At 40.4% G+C, this 21712-nt stretch overlaps 1 protein-coding gene across 1 annotated transcript in view; it reads right to left on the bottom strand.

The window, feature by feature from the left end:
• Window positions 1–21712, bottom strand: part of fancc (FA complementation group C) — a 29408-nt gene that overhangs the window by 5714 nt on the left and 1982 nt on the right. Inside the window, exons 2-11 of the mRNA XM_047590987.1 lie at window positions 20894–21136; window positions 16181–16268; window positions 15952–16046; window positions 8659–8766; window positions 8504–8568; window positions 7869–8033; window positions 7341–7494; window positions 3470–3525; window positions 3241–3340; window positions 1349–1427 (exon numbers count right to left, since the gene is read on the bottom strand). Coding sequence (XP_047446943.1) covers window positions 1349–1427; window positions 3241–3340; window positions 3470–3525; window positions 7341–7494; window positions 7869–8033; window positions 8504–8568; window positions 8659–8766; window positions 15952–16046; window positions 16181–16268; window positions 20894–21091 — 1108 coding nt within the window. The 5' untranslated portion in view covers window positions 21092–21136. The remainder of the gene's footprint in view (window positions 1–1348; window positions 1428–3240; window positions 3341–3469; window positions 3526–7340; window positions 7495–7868; window positions 8034–8503; window positions 8569–8658; window positions 8767–15951; window positions 16047–16180; window positions 16269–20893; window positions 21137–21712) is intronic.

The following is a 21712-nucleotide window of genomic DNA, read 5'->3' as shown; positions in this document are numbered from 1 at the left end:
TTGACATTTTAAACAACTTAGATATAATGTGTTAATCAGTAACTGCTGATTTTTCTTACAGTACCGTTGGACAAAGCCAAGGCACACGTTTCCTCCTGTTCCTCGTCTTTATGTTAAGCTAAGCTAACCCAGCTGCAGGCAGTAACTTCAGATTTACTGTCCAAACATGGGAGCAGTATCAGTCTTCTCATCTAACTACCAGCAATTAAGGAAAACTATTTTGATGTTAAGCTGCAAAATGCTTCCAAATGAAAGTCGTAAGCAGAATGTAAAGTTACTAAAGACTAACATAAGTCAACGTGGCATGTAAACAACACTCCAAGTGTAAGGTACACATAAATTCCAAGCAGAACGGGATCAAGTGCAATTACTTTCTCCTGTTTTCCAGCAATTACTTTAAGTGTTAGGGGGCCACAACGGTATTTGTCACGTGCCACATTCTGGAAAACAGATCTCCTGTCACAGCCCAACTTTTACACTAACTGAAACAGGTCGAGTCACAAATTTAAGCAAATATTTCACACGCTTGATCGTGATCCAGGTCTCCCCATCCCTCCTCGGCTGTGCTTTAACAAAGCACTGCTAAACCTTAATTTATGACTTTTTTTTAAGAGGAGGGGGCACGAATCATGATAAAACCTCAAACCTTCTACTTATCACGGAACCGCTTCCTTTCAGTCCCTGGTGAAAAATTGCCCTTCACTGCACACACACGCACACACACACACACAGTAATAATTAACTCTGAGTTCTGGCTGGGCTCCAGTGTGTCCCTAAATGGCTCAATTCATGTAAATCATTCCTGCCTACAGGCTGGCCTGGGCTCACGCTGATAAGCACCACTCTGTTGTGCTCCTGCACTCACCTAGTGTGCACCTCTTCAATGCTAAGGATTCCCATACAACAATACAGTAATGCATGCTCAGCATAGATAACACAGATTGTACTCATATGAGAAAAATAAAATTAAAAACAGCAGAGCGTGTTTCTGTAACATGAGCAACGGTTTCAGTTGCTCAAAATAAAAGCAGCTTGAACTAAACCTTTTACTTATTAAAACTATTATAGATTTCAGAAAAGTAATGACGCTCATTTTTGACAATCTCAACTTCCTTTCCACATCATGTCAACTTTCATTTCTAACATCAGGCACATAAAACACAGTTATTAACTAACTTTATCGATCGGCAACGGCAAGAAACACAGTAGCCCATTCAGCCTACTGCAGGAAAACTGTTTACACACCGTTAAAGAATATCCAACCACTCACAATACCAGTTTTTGTGCACGGTGTCACGGACATGTTCAAAGCTAGACACGCAGAGCACAAGTGTGTCCTCTCACTCACCTGACGGCAAAGTAATGAGGGGAGTCAGCAGACTCTGAGGCGACTGTGGGAAGAAGGCCTTCATGGAAACGCTCATCGCCTGAAACAACACAAAGCACAATTTTTCCCCAAGTCTCATCAATGTAAATCACACATACCTTCAACCCATAGCTCAGTGAGCTCGAAAGCCTGAAAAATGACGTTTTGAATGGGAGGCTGTGTAATGGTGATACAGTAGGTGCTAATGTGTAATGTTGCGTATAATAGGTATCATTTAGTGCGTTGTGACAACGGTCATTAAAACAGAGGGCGCTGTAAACGTGCTGCAGCACTGCCATCTAGTGGATTATTGAGGCGAAAGGGAATAAACCGTTCTCATGGAGCTGAACAGCAGATAAAATATCACACTCACAGAGTAACACATCTGTTTTCTAGCCATGTGACAGCAATGGCTGACACGTAAGTGTGGGAGCCGGGGGCTGAGAAGTCCATGGCTGAGGTGGCTTGAGAGCAAGCACCTAACCTCCAAATTGCTCCGACCGTAAACGCTACTGTGTGAATGACTGGATGGTCAAAATGCAGAGAGATCATTTCCCCTTGTGGGATCAGTGCAGTATTAAAAAAAGGTAGAAAAAGTTCATATCAACACATCCGTGTAGTGCTTTCCAGACACTGCAGGTGATCTGTCTGTGCAAAGTTATTACCTGCAATCTGATGATTTGCATTTTTTGTTTGCGAAGCCGAGCTGTGAACTGTGGTGCCGGTGGTGCGAGCGGCAGGCTCCCAGTTGGAGACAAGTGATAATGGTGTGGAGGATTCATCAAAAGTTAAGTGATTCTGCGCACAGAGGGGAGGTAAGTGCTCATTGTGTTTGTGTGTGTGTGTGTGTATGTATCTTCTACTTCTGCATTAAAGTATTAACCACTGTTTGCTTTCCAGAAGAGATGTTGAATAAGAGTCAGTGGACATCTGTTATAAGGCTCAGAACTTGTTATAGTTGGTGAAGTCTTCTTTGGCATTAAATACTAAAGATGAAAATGGTTGTTTTAATAATAGTGTCATTAAAACTTCAGCATCCCGATTGAAGACAGCTGTGGTTATACATGATAGTGTAATGTCTCTGCTGTTTGTGATTACCTGAAAACCGAGCTGCAACCGATGCAAAAGAGAGAGGTTGAGACAAGAAAACAAAGGGTTTTATTTTGTCTCCAAGAAACAATAGCTGAAAATATTATTGTAAGTCTAAAGAGTCTAAGTCCAAAGACTTACACTGACCAGTCATAACATTATGACCATTATGACTTCAGGAGAAGTAAATAACATTGACCATCTTGTGATAATTCAGTGTTCTGCTGGGACACCTTTGGACTTGGCATTAGTGTAGATGTTTCTTAGACATGTAGCACCCACCTAGACCAGACCAGTCACCCCCACCCCATAACAAAGACACTCCATGATGGCAGAAGCCACCCCAGCAGAATGCAGCCTGACACAGTCACACAAAAACAGTTTGGGAACAAATCAAAAAAACATGATAAAGGTGTTGACCTGGCCTCCATATTCACTACATCCACAACTCCCTGTTGCCAGACACCACAGAACGCCCTCTGAAGAACCATGTCCATTCTCTGATGAGTCTCCCTTGTGTCTGTTTTGTAGGCACAAGTGAGACCTACACAACATTATGAAGGTGGTCATATTGTTATGCCTGAATAGTGTACATGCATCAGCAGCAAGTCTGATAATAGGGAAACAGGTAAATAGTTGAAATTATTGTCCAAGCAAAATTGAAAAAAACATTGCACTTTGGGTAATTACAATTGGAATTTTCATGAATCAGTTAACCAATGAGAAAAACACAAATTTGTAGTTTGTAGGTCATGTGGCTCTGTTGTTAAAATGAAAAAGCCCACCTGAGGCTGCAGCAGCGCCAGTTCCCTCATGAAACACCTGGTAAAGGTTTGGATAAGAGATTTAACGGACTCATTTCCTTCAGCTTGTTTAAGGACAGACCTGGCAGAGACACAAGCACAAAGACACAGACACACACAATTATGGTCCATTAGCAGCAAATAAATGCAGAAAAACCCACTTAAACACACACACATCAGATTCACCTTGACGCCACAAGACGGCACTCACCTGAAGATGTCATTTGCAACCAAGAACATCGAGCAGTGCTGAGCACAAGCCTTGGGCTGAAAGACAAAAACAAACATTAATATGCTTTATAGATGCAAACATCCAATAAAACAAATCTAGAAGCCACAGGAAATAATGATAATGAACATATGATGACGAAGTTTATCTACGAGCAATGCTCGAGTTTTCCCAAAGTACTGGTCACCGGGTGTCACTGTTGCATCGTCTAAAAACCTCCGGCCCTGTTCTCAATCTTTCCCCATTAAACTCATCAGTTTACCATTCTGTTAGCCCTACCTCCACACTCCCCCCCTTTACTCACTTTCTCATCTCCTCTTAATGCATACTCATCATGTGTTTTAGATTTAACACATTCTAAAACGCCCCAGCGCAAACATTTAGCAGCTGTACTGTTCATATCTTCTAGCCCCTAATTACCCACTCCCTCCGCCCAACTTATTATATAAGGACATGTGGTTCGCTATAGGAGGATCACATGTTGTCTGGCTTACAGGCCTTACTCCTGCAGGGTGACACAGTAGTGGGAATATTAAGAAGAGAAGCAGATACTAGGAAGATGATCCATTTAATTTCCTCACAGCCTATTTAAAAGCTGTAGTAGTTGAAAATGTAGTTTAATGTTGGTGTCAAATATGATTGACTTATGAATATGTACCAATAAGTTACAATATGGTGTTATAAAGGGCATTTCCCCTTCCACTGGGCATGCTTGAGTTGGCACAACAATTACGGTCAGAGTAAGAACAAACAGCCCCACCAAGTGTTTATATGGTGTCATTACATTGTCATAAAATAGAAAGCGAGCGTTTTAATCCTCTTTATTCTCGTCTGTTTCACTCTTTGTCCAGAAAAGTCCATTAATCAAACAAATTGGGCTTTACATGTAACTGCGTGGGCATCAGAAATATGTTGGCAAACGGTTTATGCATAACAGTGTACATCTGCATGTCAGGGTTGCATGCCAGCTTGCATGCATGCATGTGAACTGTCGTGGTTGCCCCTAGTGAAAACAGATGGGTTTTTTTAGCATCCTCCTCTATACCTTACCACTAACACTTCAAGGAGGGTCAATTACAGCACGCAACAAACATCCTGTTTTTGGCAGTTGGGCCCAGGAAGTGACTGTTTATTGTTATTGGGCTTGCGTTTCTCACTGGATCACGGGAGCGGAGGGGGGTGAGCCAAAATGAGGAATGCGAACCTAATTTCATGTTTCCCATTTTTGATTGTAGTTTAAACAAGTGAGCGAAAAGGGAGGCGAGGAGAGAGGCGAGCCAGTCTGCTTACACGCCTCACGTTATGTGCCCCCGCGCACGTGCGTCCCAACAGAGTGCACTGCACGGACACTTGTACGAAAACGCACGTCTGACATCCAAACAACCTCAAGGCTAAGTGAAACTTAAACGTCCGCCTCCCACCCTCTTAACGACAGACACACTATACCAGATGTAATATCATAAACAAAAGCGTGGCCACTGAAGGCCTTTGTGTGAGGCTTTGCATAAATACATGCGAACTAGTAAAGCGATAAAACCAGAGGTCAATCAGAAATGGATGTTGCATGCAAAAGCGTGGGCCCCCTGGCCTTACATCAATACGTCCACATGTAAAAAAAAGTAAATAAATTAAAAAAAACAACTCCAGGAAAAAAGAAAAAAGAAAAGTCTTTACTTATTTTCCCAGAAGTTCCAAAACATTTCCGTACAATTATTGGTCCATGACAGGACAGAGAAATAAACAGATTTCCTCTTTGTCTTACGCACGCACTGTATATATACACAGAGCTAGTTCGACTGTTTACAGAAATCCTCCTACAAACTCAAGATGGTGGAAACAGGTTCAATCAACAGACAGGCATTATTTGTACATGCAGTGTTAGTAATCCATATAACATGTGCACCAGCGTGTCCAAATCTATCTTCATTTTTGAGTTCTAAAACTGAGAAACTGTGCATTCCTTCCCCGTTATGTACACGGCTCCAGTGGACCATCACTCTGGGAAAACAAGAGCAACACAACTGACAAACTTTACCTATGTTAACTGGAGCAAAAATGGAAGGTAAGCTGTTGTTCCACTACCATTCATAGCTACCAAAGGCAAATGCAATCAGTAATTCAGTAACGGGATACCGTTCTGAAAAGCACCCAGGTCATTTATTGCTGGATTGAGATGTTTGACTCAAACAAAACGCAGGAGACACGTCTACCTTCGCGCTAGGTCTGGATTCTGGCGTGTTACTGAATCCCATTTCAGAGTTTTGTTAATTATTTTACTATAATCTTTACTTTTCACATCCGCCCCACTAATTCGTCAAACACTTGTTGGATAAATAGCACCCTTTGTTATTAAAAGAACACAACTCACTGCTGGTATTTTCCGACTGCATCTTAGTAATGACGACATTATCTTCAATAACAAGCTATAACAATCTATAAATCAAAAATAACTCGTTACGTCTGAACCAGGCTTGATTCTGGATTATATAAACTGAGGAGTAGCCAAGGACTCAAGTGACGGAGAGTTCAGTACTTACCCAGTACAGTAAAGCCAAATGATGTGAGACGCGGTTTAGAGATCGACAGATTATGTGAGATGTATGTAGAGCAAAGCCAAATGGTGTAAGTTAGCCAGACAAAAACAGCGGATGAAGACACAACGGAACGTTTCCAAGAGCTCTGCACATGAAAACAATACACCTCGGTAGTTCATAATAAAAATGCTTCATATTCAAATGCTTTGGTTTCACAGTTTACAAAGCAGTTCAAAGTGGAGCTAAACACATATGGAGTGTGCAACGATTTCTGATGTGGGCCTCCATAATTCAGGGCAGATGAGTCAAACTGTGTAAATAATAAACTCATTTAACAGCAGCTGTATATCACCCATTCATCAACGGTCTCAAACGATGCCAATTCACGCAGCAGTGAAACGGGACAGAAATGCCAGAGTACAATGGCAAAATATGCTACAGATTCATCTTGAACACTGTCAACAGAAAACAAGCCCACTTCTAGCTATTCAACAGTGTCACAGGTGAACGGTAGGAATTTCAGCTCTCCAAACACAGTACAGTATGCTCTGGACTTTTGGCTTGATATGGGTCGTCATGATAGTTTCTCATGGGATCCACTCAGACACAATCTGATATTTCCTTTATATAGCATCCAAATCCATGAATTAATTATCCTATCAATTAACTCAATGTTTTAGGAAACATTAATCAGCGAGTAACAATGCCAAATGTGTTGCTATTTCTTAGGATTAATCCGCGGATTTATGTCGAGTTTCTCTTTTACATCACTGTAAATGAAATAATTTAGACTGAATGCTACCGTGGATTCACAGTTCATCTGGGTTTTTCTGTCTAAAACGTTACAAGAACCATCTTTAACTGCAGCCCTAGACTGTAACAAAGGACTTTATCCTGTTTAACACTTTAACATCCGTATACGGTCGTATATGGGACAGCAGCAGCTTTTTGAACCAATCAGAGTAACTGCTGCTTAAATTATGTATCTTTCTTATGATGTCATTGATAAAAGTCATTATAGGATTCAACCAACACATTTGCTCAAAATCAAAACCCAAGTGGTTCTTATTTTTTTTTAACTGTGTGCCAACTTTCATTACTTAAGAACAATACCATTGAGAGTGATTCTGAAACTTCCGAGGCTTGGCTTCCAAAAGAGACCAAGGTCACGCATGAGCTCCAAAATGTCCATTAACAGCATTCAACTTACCTAAATATGAGTTTTATTTCCCAAAAAGGTTAGAATGATATGAGGTTAGGTTGTGATTCCGCACAATCTCACAACAAAATATACAGATAATAAAATAGATATTACCCACCAGCAGTGACTGCGCTACTTGTAGCTCTAGCTTGTGAGGCGTTGACCCTGTGTTGGTAACAGATTCCAGCAGACTGAGCACTGCCTCCTCCAGGCTGGACAGGCTGTGACACCACAGAGAGATTAAGGCCTGCTCCTCCAGTGATAAACTCTGGCTGTAAGAAGAATGTTTCCTGTGTAAGTCTTCACTCATTCACTATTCCCTATAGGCCACAGAGACTCAACAGTTCGCTCTCTCGTGACTAGTAAATTGAGATTTTGGACACCTATCATCATTTTTTACATCATCACCAACAGCTGTAGGGTCACACAACTGTAAAATGCAACGAGTGCCATTGTGGGAATGTTAGCAGAACGTAGCGTACATCCATGGGTCATTTCACTGTGGGAATGCTGGAGGGCAATATATAGTGCATACATTTCACACTCATTTGGACACTGGTGAAAAACAAACGCAGTAGTATTGTAAGCCAAGAGTGATTATGAACGCAGCCTCGGTCTAAAAGAAGCTCCACGCCTGTTCCCTTACCTGGCGCAGGCAGAGCTCAGAGCATCCAGGAAGTCCTCACTAAGACCATCTCTGACACAAGTCACCGGTCGCTGTAGCAACGCATCGATGAGAGAGGAAGCCTCGGGACAGGTGACGAGGGGGACACAAGCCTCTGATGTAGCCAGAATGGTGTCACATGCACACCTGCACAGAGTAGTTTACATTTAAATAGTCTAAAGATTTGAATATACAGCATTCAGTGGTGCATATATGCATATGGACAGACAGATATAGATGGATATAGATATAGATATATTGCTTCCCACTGTACAAGCTAATTTATAATGTTGTGTAAGCCAATCTGTTGCTCGAGGCAGTGTCTACTAGAGCAGCAACAATCGAGATGATTAATCCGTTACTATTTTGATAACTGATTATGGAACATTTGCTGCTTTTCTCTGTTATCAATCACTGCTGAGTAAATATTTTGGGGTTTCAGTCTGTTGGTTGGACAAAACAAAACATATGAAGACACAATCTTCTCTGGGAAACCGATGATCAATTATCTTGACTTTTTATGAACCAAAACAAATCAGTCAACAAAATAATCAGCCAATTACTTAATTACCAAACTAATCATTGCAGCACTAGTTTCTAGTGTGATTTATGCTAACCTCTGATTGATGGTGCTAGGAAAGCTGCAGCTTTTCCCGATATTTTCCTGTAGCTTTGTCACCATCTGAATTTCAGGAAAAAACAAATTAGATACAGACATAATTATATTCACGTATTAAACCAGCAGAGTGAAACACAGTGAAAGAGACGCTACCTTCTTTAAGACTTCGAGGTGATACTCTTTATCTGGTGCACCTATATGCTTCATTAAAGCCTGTGCTGCAGCGTCATCATCTTCTGTGGCAAGCTGGCGCAACAGTTTCTGTGAGGAGGCATGCAACACAGCGCACAGCAGAGTATTATGACTTTACATGTACCGTATCTCTAGCAGAGTGGACAAGGCTTTGAAACAATCTGCCCGAAAAACCCCACGATCCATAACATCAAAGCTAATGAGTTACTGGAACATAGGATGACTGTGTTGGCGTCACATCATTTGAACCACATGAGTGGAGAAAAGGTATTCCAGTAAGGGAGAATGTATGGACAGCATATGAGCATTCTTCGTTACAGAGGGTCTTGGTGTTTAACAAGCTTTTTTTTTTTATAAAAAAAAAAAAGGTGGGGGGGCCTCATCATACACTGATAAACCAGAGTAATAAACTCAGTTGATTCTGGTCTGTGTAAAAACTGTTTATGATGAAGGAACAAAGAGAGGAAAAGAAATACTCATAATGTCAAAATGTTACAGGAGGGATTCGAGAACAAAAGAGCTGATGATTTTTGTCAGAAAATTAAATAAATATGTGGGGGCACGGGAACAGTTGAGACACGTTGACTTGTTTTACTTTTAGTGTTGGCAAAATCTAAAACCTAAAAAGCTGCCACACAGCATTCAGTGGTCTCGTGATTAATGTACCGAATGTTTGACAAGTGCTTTAAACCATCATGAGTTGATTTAAAACCATAGAGACGATCCTCTCCCTTTCGACCACCAAGCTGAATCGGTGGTACAAGCCGGAGAGTGGGATCCAACAGAAACAGCCAAGTCCTCACATCTTCAGCGCACATCTGGTTTTACAACTGGGACGAACCAAAAACACAGAAACATTCACTGTTGTAGAAGTACAAATCACGCTCAAACTCCACGTAAATGGGGCTAAACAAAAGATGAGGAGAAAATGAGAGTGGGAGAGGCACAATATGAAGGGGGAAAAAAAATCCAAATTCAAGGCAGAGGAGTGCTGCAGTGATGTTGGTGGAGCTGTGTGGTTTCTTTGGCCGGGCTCTACAGCACGCTAAGATGCTTACCCTCCACATAGTCTCACAAAACAACCCCAATCACTACCATCTGAGAGCCTTCAAACCCTGCACACTGAGTGCATAAAAAACCAATCACATTTATCCCACCCTCGGTAAAGGAGGCACAGTGGTGCTGGGGTGGGGGGGGTGGGGGGGGCGACGGCGAGGGAAGGACGGCTGGTTAGAAGAAATGTCACGGTCGCACTGGGAACGCGCTGCACTGATGGCTGTATTTGGAGAAAGGGTGTGGTCTCCAAAGGAATGGGATGAAGGGCAAAAGGATACATGGATGGCAAATAGTTTAGGTCAAAAGTCATCTTTCTTTCTTTCACAGAAAGCAGCAACTGGGTTGGCTCTGGGGACACGGACATGCTGCTGCCATAGAAATTATCCCTCCATAAATCTAAAATTAAAACAGAGGATGTAGAAAAATGCACAAGGCAAAGACTTGGGCTGTTTTTGATGGGTGTCTGTTAACAATTACCGAGCCATGATTGAATTCTCCCAAAACCGACAAAAGGCTGAAGTATAGCATCAGACAGTCAAAACAGAAAAGGGAAGATGAAATGAGGGATAGGCTGAATGTAGAACATTGTAAAGTTAGAAGCAAGAGTGCTTAAACTAGCGCCTAGTGTGTTGAAACATGAACAAAGGAAACTGCAATTAAAGAAGAAAAGTCATTTTCCATAACTGTTTCCATAAATTCATATAAACTTCAGTAAAATGATGAATTTTACATCAAGTCACTCGACACTGAAAGGTTTTGACTATGACTAAAAAATAACACTGATGCAAACAGCAGTTTATGAGTGGGATGTAGCTTTTGTTTAACCTCCTAAGACCTGAGCTTTTGTTTGGTATGCATTTTTAATTTCTCCATTTCTCTTTATTTAGGATTAGTAGGCACTAAAAAGTATAAACTCTAAGCTTTGTCTTTGAACAGGAAGTAGTTTTTGGGAAAAAATTATGTCCTCATGTGTGGACACGGGGATTATTTCACTCAATATTATAATAAAGTCACCAATATGTAACAAAATGGTAATTTTCATGTCAGATAGATAGATAGATAGATAGATAGATAGATAGATAGATAGATAGATAGATAGATAGATAGATAGATAGATAGATAGATAGATAGATAGATAGATAGAAGTTATAGCTTGTTACTATTGTGTGTCATATTAAACAAGAAAAGTTAATAAGCATAAAGTTTCAACTGTAAAATTTGATGAGGTTTTGTCCACTTTTGTGATCGTCTGTAGAATGAATCTGCTGAAATTCCCACTGTCATGTTTTTACAACAACTAGTATCAACTTATGAGGATAAAAGTTTAAATTAATTAGAATAATATGCCACAAATGTCAAACTTAACGTCCCCATATGAGGACGCAGGGTCTCTGGAGATTAAATCCAAGTCTTAAACTCTGCTTAGATTTGCCTGAACATTATGAATAAAATTAATGAAAAACATTTGTATTTGTTTAAAAGCAGATCAGAAGATTTTTAACACTATAACTATTCAGTTCATATGTCAGCCCAGTGTTTGTGTCTACTCCTAGTGTGGAGATGTGGAGATGTCACTTCTCTTGGCTATTGGCAGCCTCTACGTAACTCTCTATGTACAGCAAAACAATGTGAGAAATAGTAAGTGAATTCTCCACTGAGGTGAAAACCTTCAACTTGGAAGGAAGAAATATAAAGGATGGTTTCAGTCAATAAGGAAGAGATGTCTACGTGTTATTGTGTCAAAGCTGCTTTCATCTTCAAATAAAAACACAAAGAACAGCAGCCAATGTCAGCAAATAGTCAGAAATAGGTTTCAAAATTATAAAGCAGCCACAGCGGCTCCAGGGCCTACCTGTGGTTCACCCTGTTTGAGTCACTAAAGACACACATCAAAGATCGAGCTATCAAACAGTTCATCATGTGGCCCTCTAATATTGGACTCCCATGCTTCACTTATCCGTCATCTCCTCCGAGATCACGCCATGTTGCTGCAGCATTGTGTGGTCCCTCTGCTGCTACAGGATGTTGAGAAAAAGACCAATTGACTTAATGACTCTCTGATATCGCCTGCAGCTACTGTGTGCGGCTGTACACAGAATTCACCAAACACTCAGATGTGGAGAGGAGACGCGCAGAAAGGAGGGGATAAGGTGAAAAAAAAAAAAGAAAATGGCAGAAAAGGCAAAATACTCGGCGCACTATGATAATTTAATGAGGGAAAATACATTAAGCGACAAACATATGCAGTAGCAGAAAACCACATGTATTTGAACAAATGCTTAAAAACATGTGCAAGCACTTGGAAAAACCTAAAACAAAATAATAAATAAAACACAGTATTGGATGCCACTTAGCACCAGACCTTCAGTTTATTATGGAGGCAGCAAGAAAACAATGTTGGGGAGCAAGATCAGACAGGGCTAACAGAAAACAGGCTGCATTCTGCATTCCAGGACAGGCAGCGCAACACAACGCAGACACAGGCAGAGACACAGAGACAGACCATCTCTGGTCTTAAAACCAACCCCCCCCTCCCTCCCCCCACCTCCCTCCTTGATGGGCTGAGTTGTGGTGAAAAGGTTTTTTTGTGCTTCCCGCCATTGCTGTCATTTGTGGTAAGTGGAATCTCAGTCGGAGGAACAAGAGTGGGACAATGAGGATAAGCTGCAGAGGTGGTTATAAGTTTATTGCAGTTTTGGACACTTTTCATTGCGAGCGCAGCAGCACTGAATACATGCATGCAGTCTTAGTGCAAATGGCCCCAATGAACTCCCCCCCCACAGCTGTCAGGGCTGCACAACGATCCTTGAAAATACAGCACGAACCTTAAAATTTAAACATTTAACAGTTTAATTGAGCTACGCTCTAAATTCTTTCTGAATGCGGTCCTTGTCCAAGTTTACATGCAACCAAGAAAATCGAATAACTAACAAGAACATGTTAGTGTAGGTGGCGATATACTGTATGTCTTGTCAGCAGGTTAATACCATGTTAATACGGCCCCCTTTTTTTCAATTGACCTAATACGTCAAATAATGAACATCTGGAGTCGTTAATGCGGCAGGCCGGCATTTCAAACAACAAGATGGATAATAGTTCATCTTTTTTAATCTCATACACAATGTGTGCACTACTTATGGTTCAGATAAGGTTCGTGCTTCGAGAAAATCGATTTCCAATCGCATTATCTGGGTGACTTAATCAAAGAACTCAGATTTCAGTCAAAGTCACATTGTTACATGCACCTAAATTGTCCAGTTAAAGTTAGATTAAGGCAATAATTCTTTTTTTTTTTTTACGTGCCTGTAAACGTACTGAGTGTTGTTGTAGCTAGTGATTAATGATTATTATTTACAGAGCCTCATGATAAATAGGACAATTGTTTTATCTATCCAATTACAGGAAGTCCAACTCTGTGACATCTTTCAATTTATAGTTTAGTCTTCCCAGTTCACTACAGCAGAAGATTAAGGAACCTCCACTCTTGACTAAATTCCTAGATCAATGACTACTGATCGATTCGATTTTTTCTTCTTTTTTTTTTAAAAAATCAAAAAAAAAGCTACCGGTTATCGTCTCTTGATCCTCTTATTGATTCATTAAATCATTATTTCAGCTTCATACTGTTACAATAGATGTTTATAATTTCAATAAAGATCATTTGAAAAACATGCAATTAAGCCGTTATATCCCAACTGTTACACCTAAGTTTAATTTTGCACATACGTTACATTGTAAAGACCCTACAGCCAGACGGAGTGCACTCCCCTTCCCAGTCTTGTATCAGGTCAAAGACCATCTGGCACATTCAAGGTTTACGTTCAAGGCATTGTTTTAATTAGCACGACGTTTTATTAGATGAGAAATTAATCAGGAGAATACAAACACACAGTTAATCTGGCAAAAATGTGAAGGTTCCACATTGTTTATCATAAGCCATCTGTGTGAACCCTCTCAAAGTTGAAAATTGCAGAACGTTTTCTTCCCTCTGTTCTCTTTCCCCTCTTTTGTGTGCGTGCCTTGAGAACGCACAGTAAGTAGGATCAGCTTTCTATAATGTGAAGGCTGATCCTTTTCTGGTGACAAGAGGCAGTAAAGCAGTCAGCTTTAATTTGCTTTCAAAATATGTTTTACAGTTTCGGGCACAGAGGCTTTAGGCTAACAGACCCAGTCTCATCTCATTCATCATCCCATGTCCAATTGGAGAGGAAAGACAAGAGAGCTGGCGAGCAAACTCCTATTAAAAGTAAATTAGACAGAAAATCTCTTCAGCAGCCCACAGGCAGTCTAAGAGAGATTCTTTCAAAAATATTTGTTAAAAGTATGTCACCGCCAGCTAATCTGTATGTCAAGTTTGTCCAAAACAAATAAGGACACAGACAACAAATAGATCAGGCCTGAACACGATGACAATTTAAGGGATGATAACAAGAAAATACAGTTTCATACAACTAAACTCAACTAACACAAAATCAATAATTGTTATCGTTATTGTTTGCACATCTTCGATTAACAAAGTCCATCAAATGATTTCAGATCAAGTGAACTAATGAGTGAACTTTTGAATGTGTCCTCGGCAGCCATGTTTTTTTTCTCTTTGTGTGCATGACTTCCAGTTGTGCATTGTGTAATTGTTTTATGTCGTCGTTTTATGTTCGCCTAACCGAAACATTTGTAAAATAAAATATTTCATCTGCAGGATTAATGAGTAGGCTCCCACAGTGAAAAATAATCACAAGGTTCATAGGACAGAAACAAGGATATGTTAAACTATGACTCAAACACTGTTTATAATCTATAAAACGTTAGTCTTTTACCAGACTGCTGTTTCTGCAAATCGACTCTCTACACAGCACTTCCTTACTACTGACAAAAGATTTATCTGCAGCAACATGTGAAATTTAAACATTTAGCTTATTATTATTATTGTTATTATGTCAAGTCTTCAATTTCAGGTTACAAAGATTTCATCAAGTGCGATGACTAGAGATCGACCGATATATCGTCCAGGCTGATATTTGTGGTTCCCGGAAAGATTTACACATAGGGATGGGCAGTATACCGGTTCATACCGAAATACCGTTTTTGGTTTATTTTTTTCATTATAATATGAATTTTTAACACACCAGCATTGATTGATTGATTGATTACACGACGTTTGGAACGCTGCACCACGAGACACTGTTTCAGATGGACCATTTTCAATGTAGCGCTTCTAAATACGCATGGTGCGAATGCGTCACTGTGAGGTGTGGTGAAAATAGAAAAGTTTGAAAAACAAAGCAGGGGAATGAGAAAAAAAATGTTGCGTGCAGACTACAATTATTACGGTAGTCAGTCGCAGACATAGCAGTTTAAATGTTTAAATATGGATAAATGTGTCAAAATAAATGAAATTGTCCCCACTTCTTCATTTCATCATTTAATATTTTTTTTCTTTTCTCTCTCTCTGATCTCAGATTTACACATCAGCAGACAGGGTCATGCAAACCTATTACTTACTACCAGTGTGGGATTATTCTAGTAGAAAATGTCGAGAACATGTGATTATGCATGAAAAAAAAAGCCAGCCCTATTTACAGACAGACACATCCACAGTCGGCCCTGTGCTGCTGGAGCAGCTGTGGACCAATGTAGCCCATGCATTATCCCACTAGGCCCCACTAGCAGACTGCGTGCAGCTGGAAGGTGGAAAATGCCTGTGATCTACCTTTTCTTTAACTGTTTATTTTGTATGCATAAGAGCATTAAATATTCTTTGAGTTCAAAAATGTTTATGTTTTTGGTTGATTTGAGACTTTTAACATTTGTTATCATTGAGTCATTTTTATCATGTATATCAGTATCAACCCTAAAGAATCCATAATGTTCAATCTCTAACCAAGAGTGCAGCATTGCACTGAAACTGTTATCAAAACATATAAAATGAACACCAGCCCTGCTTTACTTTTCACAATTTTTCCTGCCTTTATGCATCCTTTGTTTGAAAAATGACTTGACTTGCTATAATTTATGAACCCTACTCCCACATTAACACTCTCCTAAATTGAATTTCAGTGAGCTACAAAAAAAAAAAAAAAAAAAGTTGTGCAGATAATAAATAGTTAATGTGCAGCACAAACCAAAATGGAGTGAATGAGAAAGAAATTTATAATATGTTTTTTTATGTATATGACTCTCAGATTTAATAAGTTGTACCTGTATCCACTGGTTGGCTTTTCTTTCCACAGCATTGCTTGGATGATCCGAGTACAGTCCCCACAGACACCGGAGCAGCAGCTCTCTGCTTGTATCTGCAGACAACACACCACCACACAACACATTACAAATCATGTCAGAATCATTACCATCATTATAACATCTGCCTGCCTGGTAGTTCCTAAAGCCACTACTGATGGACTGGAAGCCGTCCAGAGTGTGAACTCACCGCCCACAGTGACATACGGGTTCCAGCAGAGACGTCCCAAAAACTGGCCTAAGAAGGGCAGCTTCTTCATTGTTTCTGTTGTGGAGCTCTTGGAAACAGACACAGACAACCACAGAGAGAAGGAAAATTTATTTAATACTGTACATGTTTTTAATTTTCGAATGCATCTGGGAAGGCCGTGTATAATATTTTTTCCACCTGGCATATAATCAGACCAAAATATGAAGGAAGTGCAGCCAATACAAAACATAAAATATGTTTTGTTTCACTGTATTACAGATGTTTACACCTTGTCACCTGTTTCATCCCTTTAACCTAGCAACCCAGTGCCACAACACTAAACATTAGAAGACGCAAAGGGCCACAACTCCACTTAATGAGCGAGGGAGCTGAGCTGAGCTGAGTAACAGACATGTCCACAGGTGTATAGTACATTGCTCATGCATCACCTGTGTTTCCTGTGTTATGGTCATGTCAACTCCTTCCATAGTGTCAACAGTGAGAGATACAGAAAACAGAACATCGTGCAGAACAGAGCACCGGGTGGAGGGTTTTAGTATGTGTTCGTCTGCGCTTGTTTATCCAGCTCCGAATAACAGACCATGTGATTTATTTCACCTCACAGCCAATTAAAACACCCAGAAGGGTTTTAAGCTATGGCAGACGCTGCTTTAAAGAACTGGAGCAACCCAGTCACGGCCTCCTTTACATTTATTTTACCTTGACAGGGACGTGCGCTCCAATTATTTAAGACGAGAGTTCAAAAGAATGTGAGGATTAACAACTGGTATTAAACCCAAGTCACATTTTTATTTTGCTGCGAGTACACCATGTATGTTTGTCATCAGTTTATTACATCCGTCCCAGGGCCGAGCAGGACGCGCCAACTTTCTGAAACAGATGCAGAATAACTGACCTCAGTTTGTAATTTGAGGTAAATGGGCAGTACAGAATTTTTTATATATTTTTCCATCTTATTCCTTTTCTGCATTTAATCTATAACCACAACGAGCATTATACAGTATTACGATATGATGACTGCATTGGGATCAAAGAGGTGACGTGTTACTTAAATTTTACAAGTCTGCACATGTGTGCATGAATCACATTTCTGTGCATGTGCAAATCTACTTATTACTGAACCCATATTAACAGACAATCAAAAAATAATGAGATTTTTTTTAAAAAAAGAGGTTGTTTCTATGCAAATTTAAATCAATGATGTTTTGTTCATGCAGCAAACTTGCAGAGCAGAGGTTTCAAAGTACCTTATCATTCACTCCATGACGCGCTGGTCAGACACAGGAGTTCTTTCAGCACCAGACTGACTGCACCACATGATTGCACTACAGAGCGTCACAGAAAATCATTCCTGCCTGTGGCCGCCAACCTGTATAACTCCTCACTTTGGGTGTCAGACACTAATCAGTTGGTTGGATAATTCCTTCTTGTGCAGTAACAAGGATAATATACAATAATAATAATAAATGTGCAATAATTTCCCACTGTGCAACACCCTATATTCAATCAGAATTGTACTCATACATATTTTTTATATATATATATATATATTTATATTTATTCTACATTGATATGTGTATTTTGTAGATATATATATATATATATATATATATATTTATATTTATTCTACATTGATATGTGTATTTGTGTAGGAGCTTCTGTAACAAAAAGTAATTTCCCTTTGGGATCAATAAAGTAATTCTGATTCTGATTCTAATCATGAAAAATGAAAACTGAAAAAGAAAAATAAATAAGGCAGCTTTAGGCCTGTGTGTTTAAAAGACAATTAGTCTGTCAAGGAGACTAACTTGACTCACTCAAGCGGATGACATCACCATTAATGGGAAGCATAACGGTAATAGGCCAAGGAGAGAGGAGGAATTCTCTAAATACCCCCATTATGTCCCACACCACCACCGATGTGGTCTGAAACGTAGCTCTCGTAGCCAGCCTTCCCATCGGTCGTCCGTCTACGCTGCTGACGCGACGGCGAAAGAATGCCAGTTTACAATAGAAACGGCGCAGTGCTTAGCGATTACAGGAATGCCCGTTAAGAATGAGACATCGCAAAGCAAAGTAATTACCACTGACTACCAGGGCAAACAAAACAGCGGCGTCAGAGCCTCGTCAGCGTTGTCACCGGTAAACGTAAACGGAGGGCCGTGTATCTTGTTTTGATTAGTGGCAAAAAATCTCGGACAGAAGTGACTGATTATGTGCGAGCTAAAGAGCCAAATGGGACAAGTTTATAGACAACGATAAAGAGAACAGTGAGGTAACACTTCTGTCCCTGACATCACCAAGCCACAATCAGCCCCTAACAAGTTACTATGGCGACCACATAAATATACACTAGAATGTGTCGTCCAGTTCCCTACATACACCCACCGGCCGCCTCGCTTTAGAGCTTTAGAGGGTTCCCTGCGAGGATAGTGTACTGCTGCATCTGTAGTGTAGCAGCCGTATTAATAAAGAGCAACAAGCTGGACAACAAACAGCAGGTGCACATGAAAACACTTAACAACATTTTTCCCCGACATTCGGGAAAATGGACTCATTTGCTTTCCCGTTGAGAGGTTAAATAAGACAATACTAGCTTGGATCCAGAAACCCCACCGAAGCAAATTAATCTACAGATGTTTAATCCTTACAAATGTCAATGTGTGGTTTTACAGAGACGTTCCGAAAATGACCGCTGCCTGCCTGGAAACCGCACGTTGATAACAAGACTGTCCAAGAAAAACGCTGTCATGTAACGGCTCATAAAACGGCAAATGTCATTTTTACAATTCAGTTTTTTAGTTTTTTTCCAACAGTTAAAATATAATACAGCTGTAGGTTTACATGGAGACTTTTTTTCTCATTCTGATTGAAATCATTCCAAATGAAGGGTTCAGGTCAACTGTTGTACATGTGAGGTGATCTTATGTTTACATGCACCTCTACATTTTATCGGAACAGCCGCTTTACAGACGTGTGACAAGCACAGATCGATATAAACTTCATGTGAATGATCAAAGATGGAGGTCTGTTTTTACACTTTTATTATTAAAGGAACAGCTGGATACAGAAAGTTTGTGGGGTCATGTCCACTTTTGCTATTGTGTTAGCCTTATAGCAGCCGGTCTTTAAGGTTTTCCAGCGGTTCCAAATTTGTCCCGACTCCTAAACCCATTGTACTCGAAATATTTGCCTCCATGTAAACCCAACTACTGGTGGTGAACTTTGTTGCACTCACACATCGTCACCCTAGCTAAACTGTTGGGGTGAGTGAACTGTCTGATGGCACCGACTTCTTATTGAGGGGACAGATCCATCTCTATAAGAGATCAAAGGGACATACTTAAAGCCGATATTACAGCATAAAGAGTCCTTCACCATTCACAGCAACTGTAGTGCTGTATAATAATTAACAACAACAACAACAACTAGGACTATTTCTCATCTTAGGCCACAGTAAAGTTGTGAAGTCATCAAAGGATGCAAAACGCTGCCAAGAAGCAGGCTATCTTCAGCTGTATTTTTATGAGCCCACTGCCAGTAAAAAGGATTTCGACCCAATTAAGCTATACCATTCTCTTTCTTTCTATCTTTCATTGTATCCGCTTCATCACTCTACACTCGCTGACACCTCTGCATGACGTATGCCGAGAGTAACGCTGACAGAAAAGGAGACAGACAAAAGAAACATAAAAGCCGGCGCATGATCTATAAAAGCGTAGTTGCCAAAGCCCAGAGAAGGCAGACAGAGGCGCTGTAACTATTATCGGGGTGTTACAGTAAAACATATGGAGAGTGAAGCATTACTGTGGTTGTATAAACTAACAGGAAAACTATATATGCACAAAATGGTTATAAAAAGCAAGGGTGTCCTGATCAAGCTTTTTGCCCACATTTGATTCAAGTTCCAATATTATATCAGTCTAATGTACTAGTCCTATAAGTTCAACAGAGGAACAGCTCAATAACAATACAGAGGGATAAATCTGTCTAAGGCTGGCTTGTTGGACACAGAATAGACAGAAAGAGAAGAGAACAGCGGGAGAAAGGAGATAAACATGCATCTGTCAAAGATACAACCATCAGACAAACATGGAGAATTTGATGCTGATGCAGACACAAGATATAGACGATGATGTTACACGACAGTTTGAGAATATAAGAGGTGGGCAGGTCGGAGCGTTGTTCGCTCAGGTAGGATATCAGCCCTGCAGATTTCCAAATCAGCTGGCCCTGACATGGGGATACATTAAGTTAGTGCTGGAAGTCCCAACGCGGCTGTTACCTGACTGACTCAAATGCTGCAGCGCTGCCAGCCAGACACGCACAACCTCTGCACAGCACAGAGGCGCTTCTGTTAGCGAGTCCCTACCAAACGCTGGACTTACTGTTCGAGCCCTGGCTCGGGCCGAGAGTGAGCGTGTGCATGTTTTTGGCGCGTCTTGTAGACTAGCTAATGTGTGAATTAACTTAGTGTTTCGCTAATCAGACATCTGCTTGGCTGCTCAGCCTAAATGATTAATCAATGCATTTCTTTAGGTCATGTGTGCAGAAACAGCCTCTCAGATATGGAATATTTAATCAGACTGGACATGCATACGTAGGAAATATATATATATATATATATATATATATATAAATATCCAAATTAGTCATGAGCATAAATCTCAGAGCATTCCTCTATCTGCTCACCATGTTGTTTATGTGCGTTAGAAGTTGCTGAAGGAAATCCCTCAGTCCGCTCAAGTGTAGGCAGGTGTCTTTCTGAGAGTCGGGCCTGTCCGCCTGGCCCCAAGCCACCGCTTTGTCCAGCCAGAACTGCGTCTCCTGGGCATTCAGCAGGGGCTCCGCTGTTTGTTGGAGCTGACTCAATGGCTGCGGCGCAGACATTTTTCTGCTTGTCCTGGCAAATGTGTTTGGGAGCTAAGAAAGATCCTACAAAAGATAAACAACGAGACCACTGTTAAATCCAAGGATTACACGGAAAGTCTCATCACCTAGCAATATGGAGGCTTTTTATTTATGAATGGTGCATGCACATGCACATGGAACACATGGACGCACGTGTGCACAGCCAGAACAGTTGATGCGGTGGGTGTGTTGACGCGATTGTGGCGCGATGTGCCCGGGCAGGCAGAAAGACAAAAAAAGCAACATTTTCAGCAACAAAAAAGTTGTTTATATCTGTAAGTCATATAGTGTAGCTGCTGAATTAAAAAAATAATGCGTGAAATACACATAAACATGCAGAGCCTTAAAGCTTTTTTTTTTAACTGCGCATGAATGCAACATGCATGTGTGGCCCGCATCATCTACAACTGTGTACGAGAGCGTACTGTAGGTGGCAAATGCAATAATAAGGGGTATTAATAAGTAGAAAATAAATTGAGGCAAAGTGTGTAATGTTAACCTCTTATTATCACAATCTAACGATCAAACATTTCATCCTGAGGCGATGGAGCTCTCTCCCAGACGTTCATGACGGCCTACTGAGAAATAAACAGCACATTC

The sequence above is a fragment of the Mugil cephalus genome, chromosome 8 (genome assembly GCF_022458985.1).
Source record: "Mugil cephalus isolate CIBA_MC_2020 chromosome 8, CIBA_Mcephalus_1.1, whole genome shotgun sequence".
Classification (NCBI taxonomy): Eukaryota; Metazoa; Chordata; class Actinopteri; order Mugiliformes; family Mugilidae; genus Mugil; species Mugil cephalus.
The sequence above is the reverse complement of the archived record's forward strand: the minus strand, read 5'-3'. Positions and strand labels throughout refer to the sequence as shown.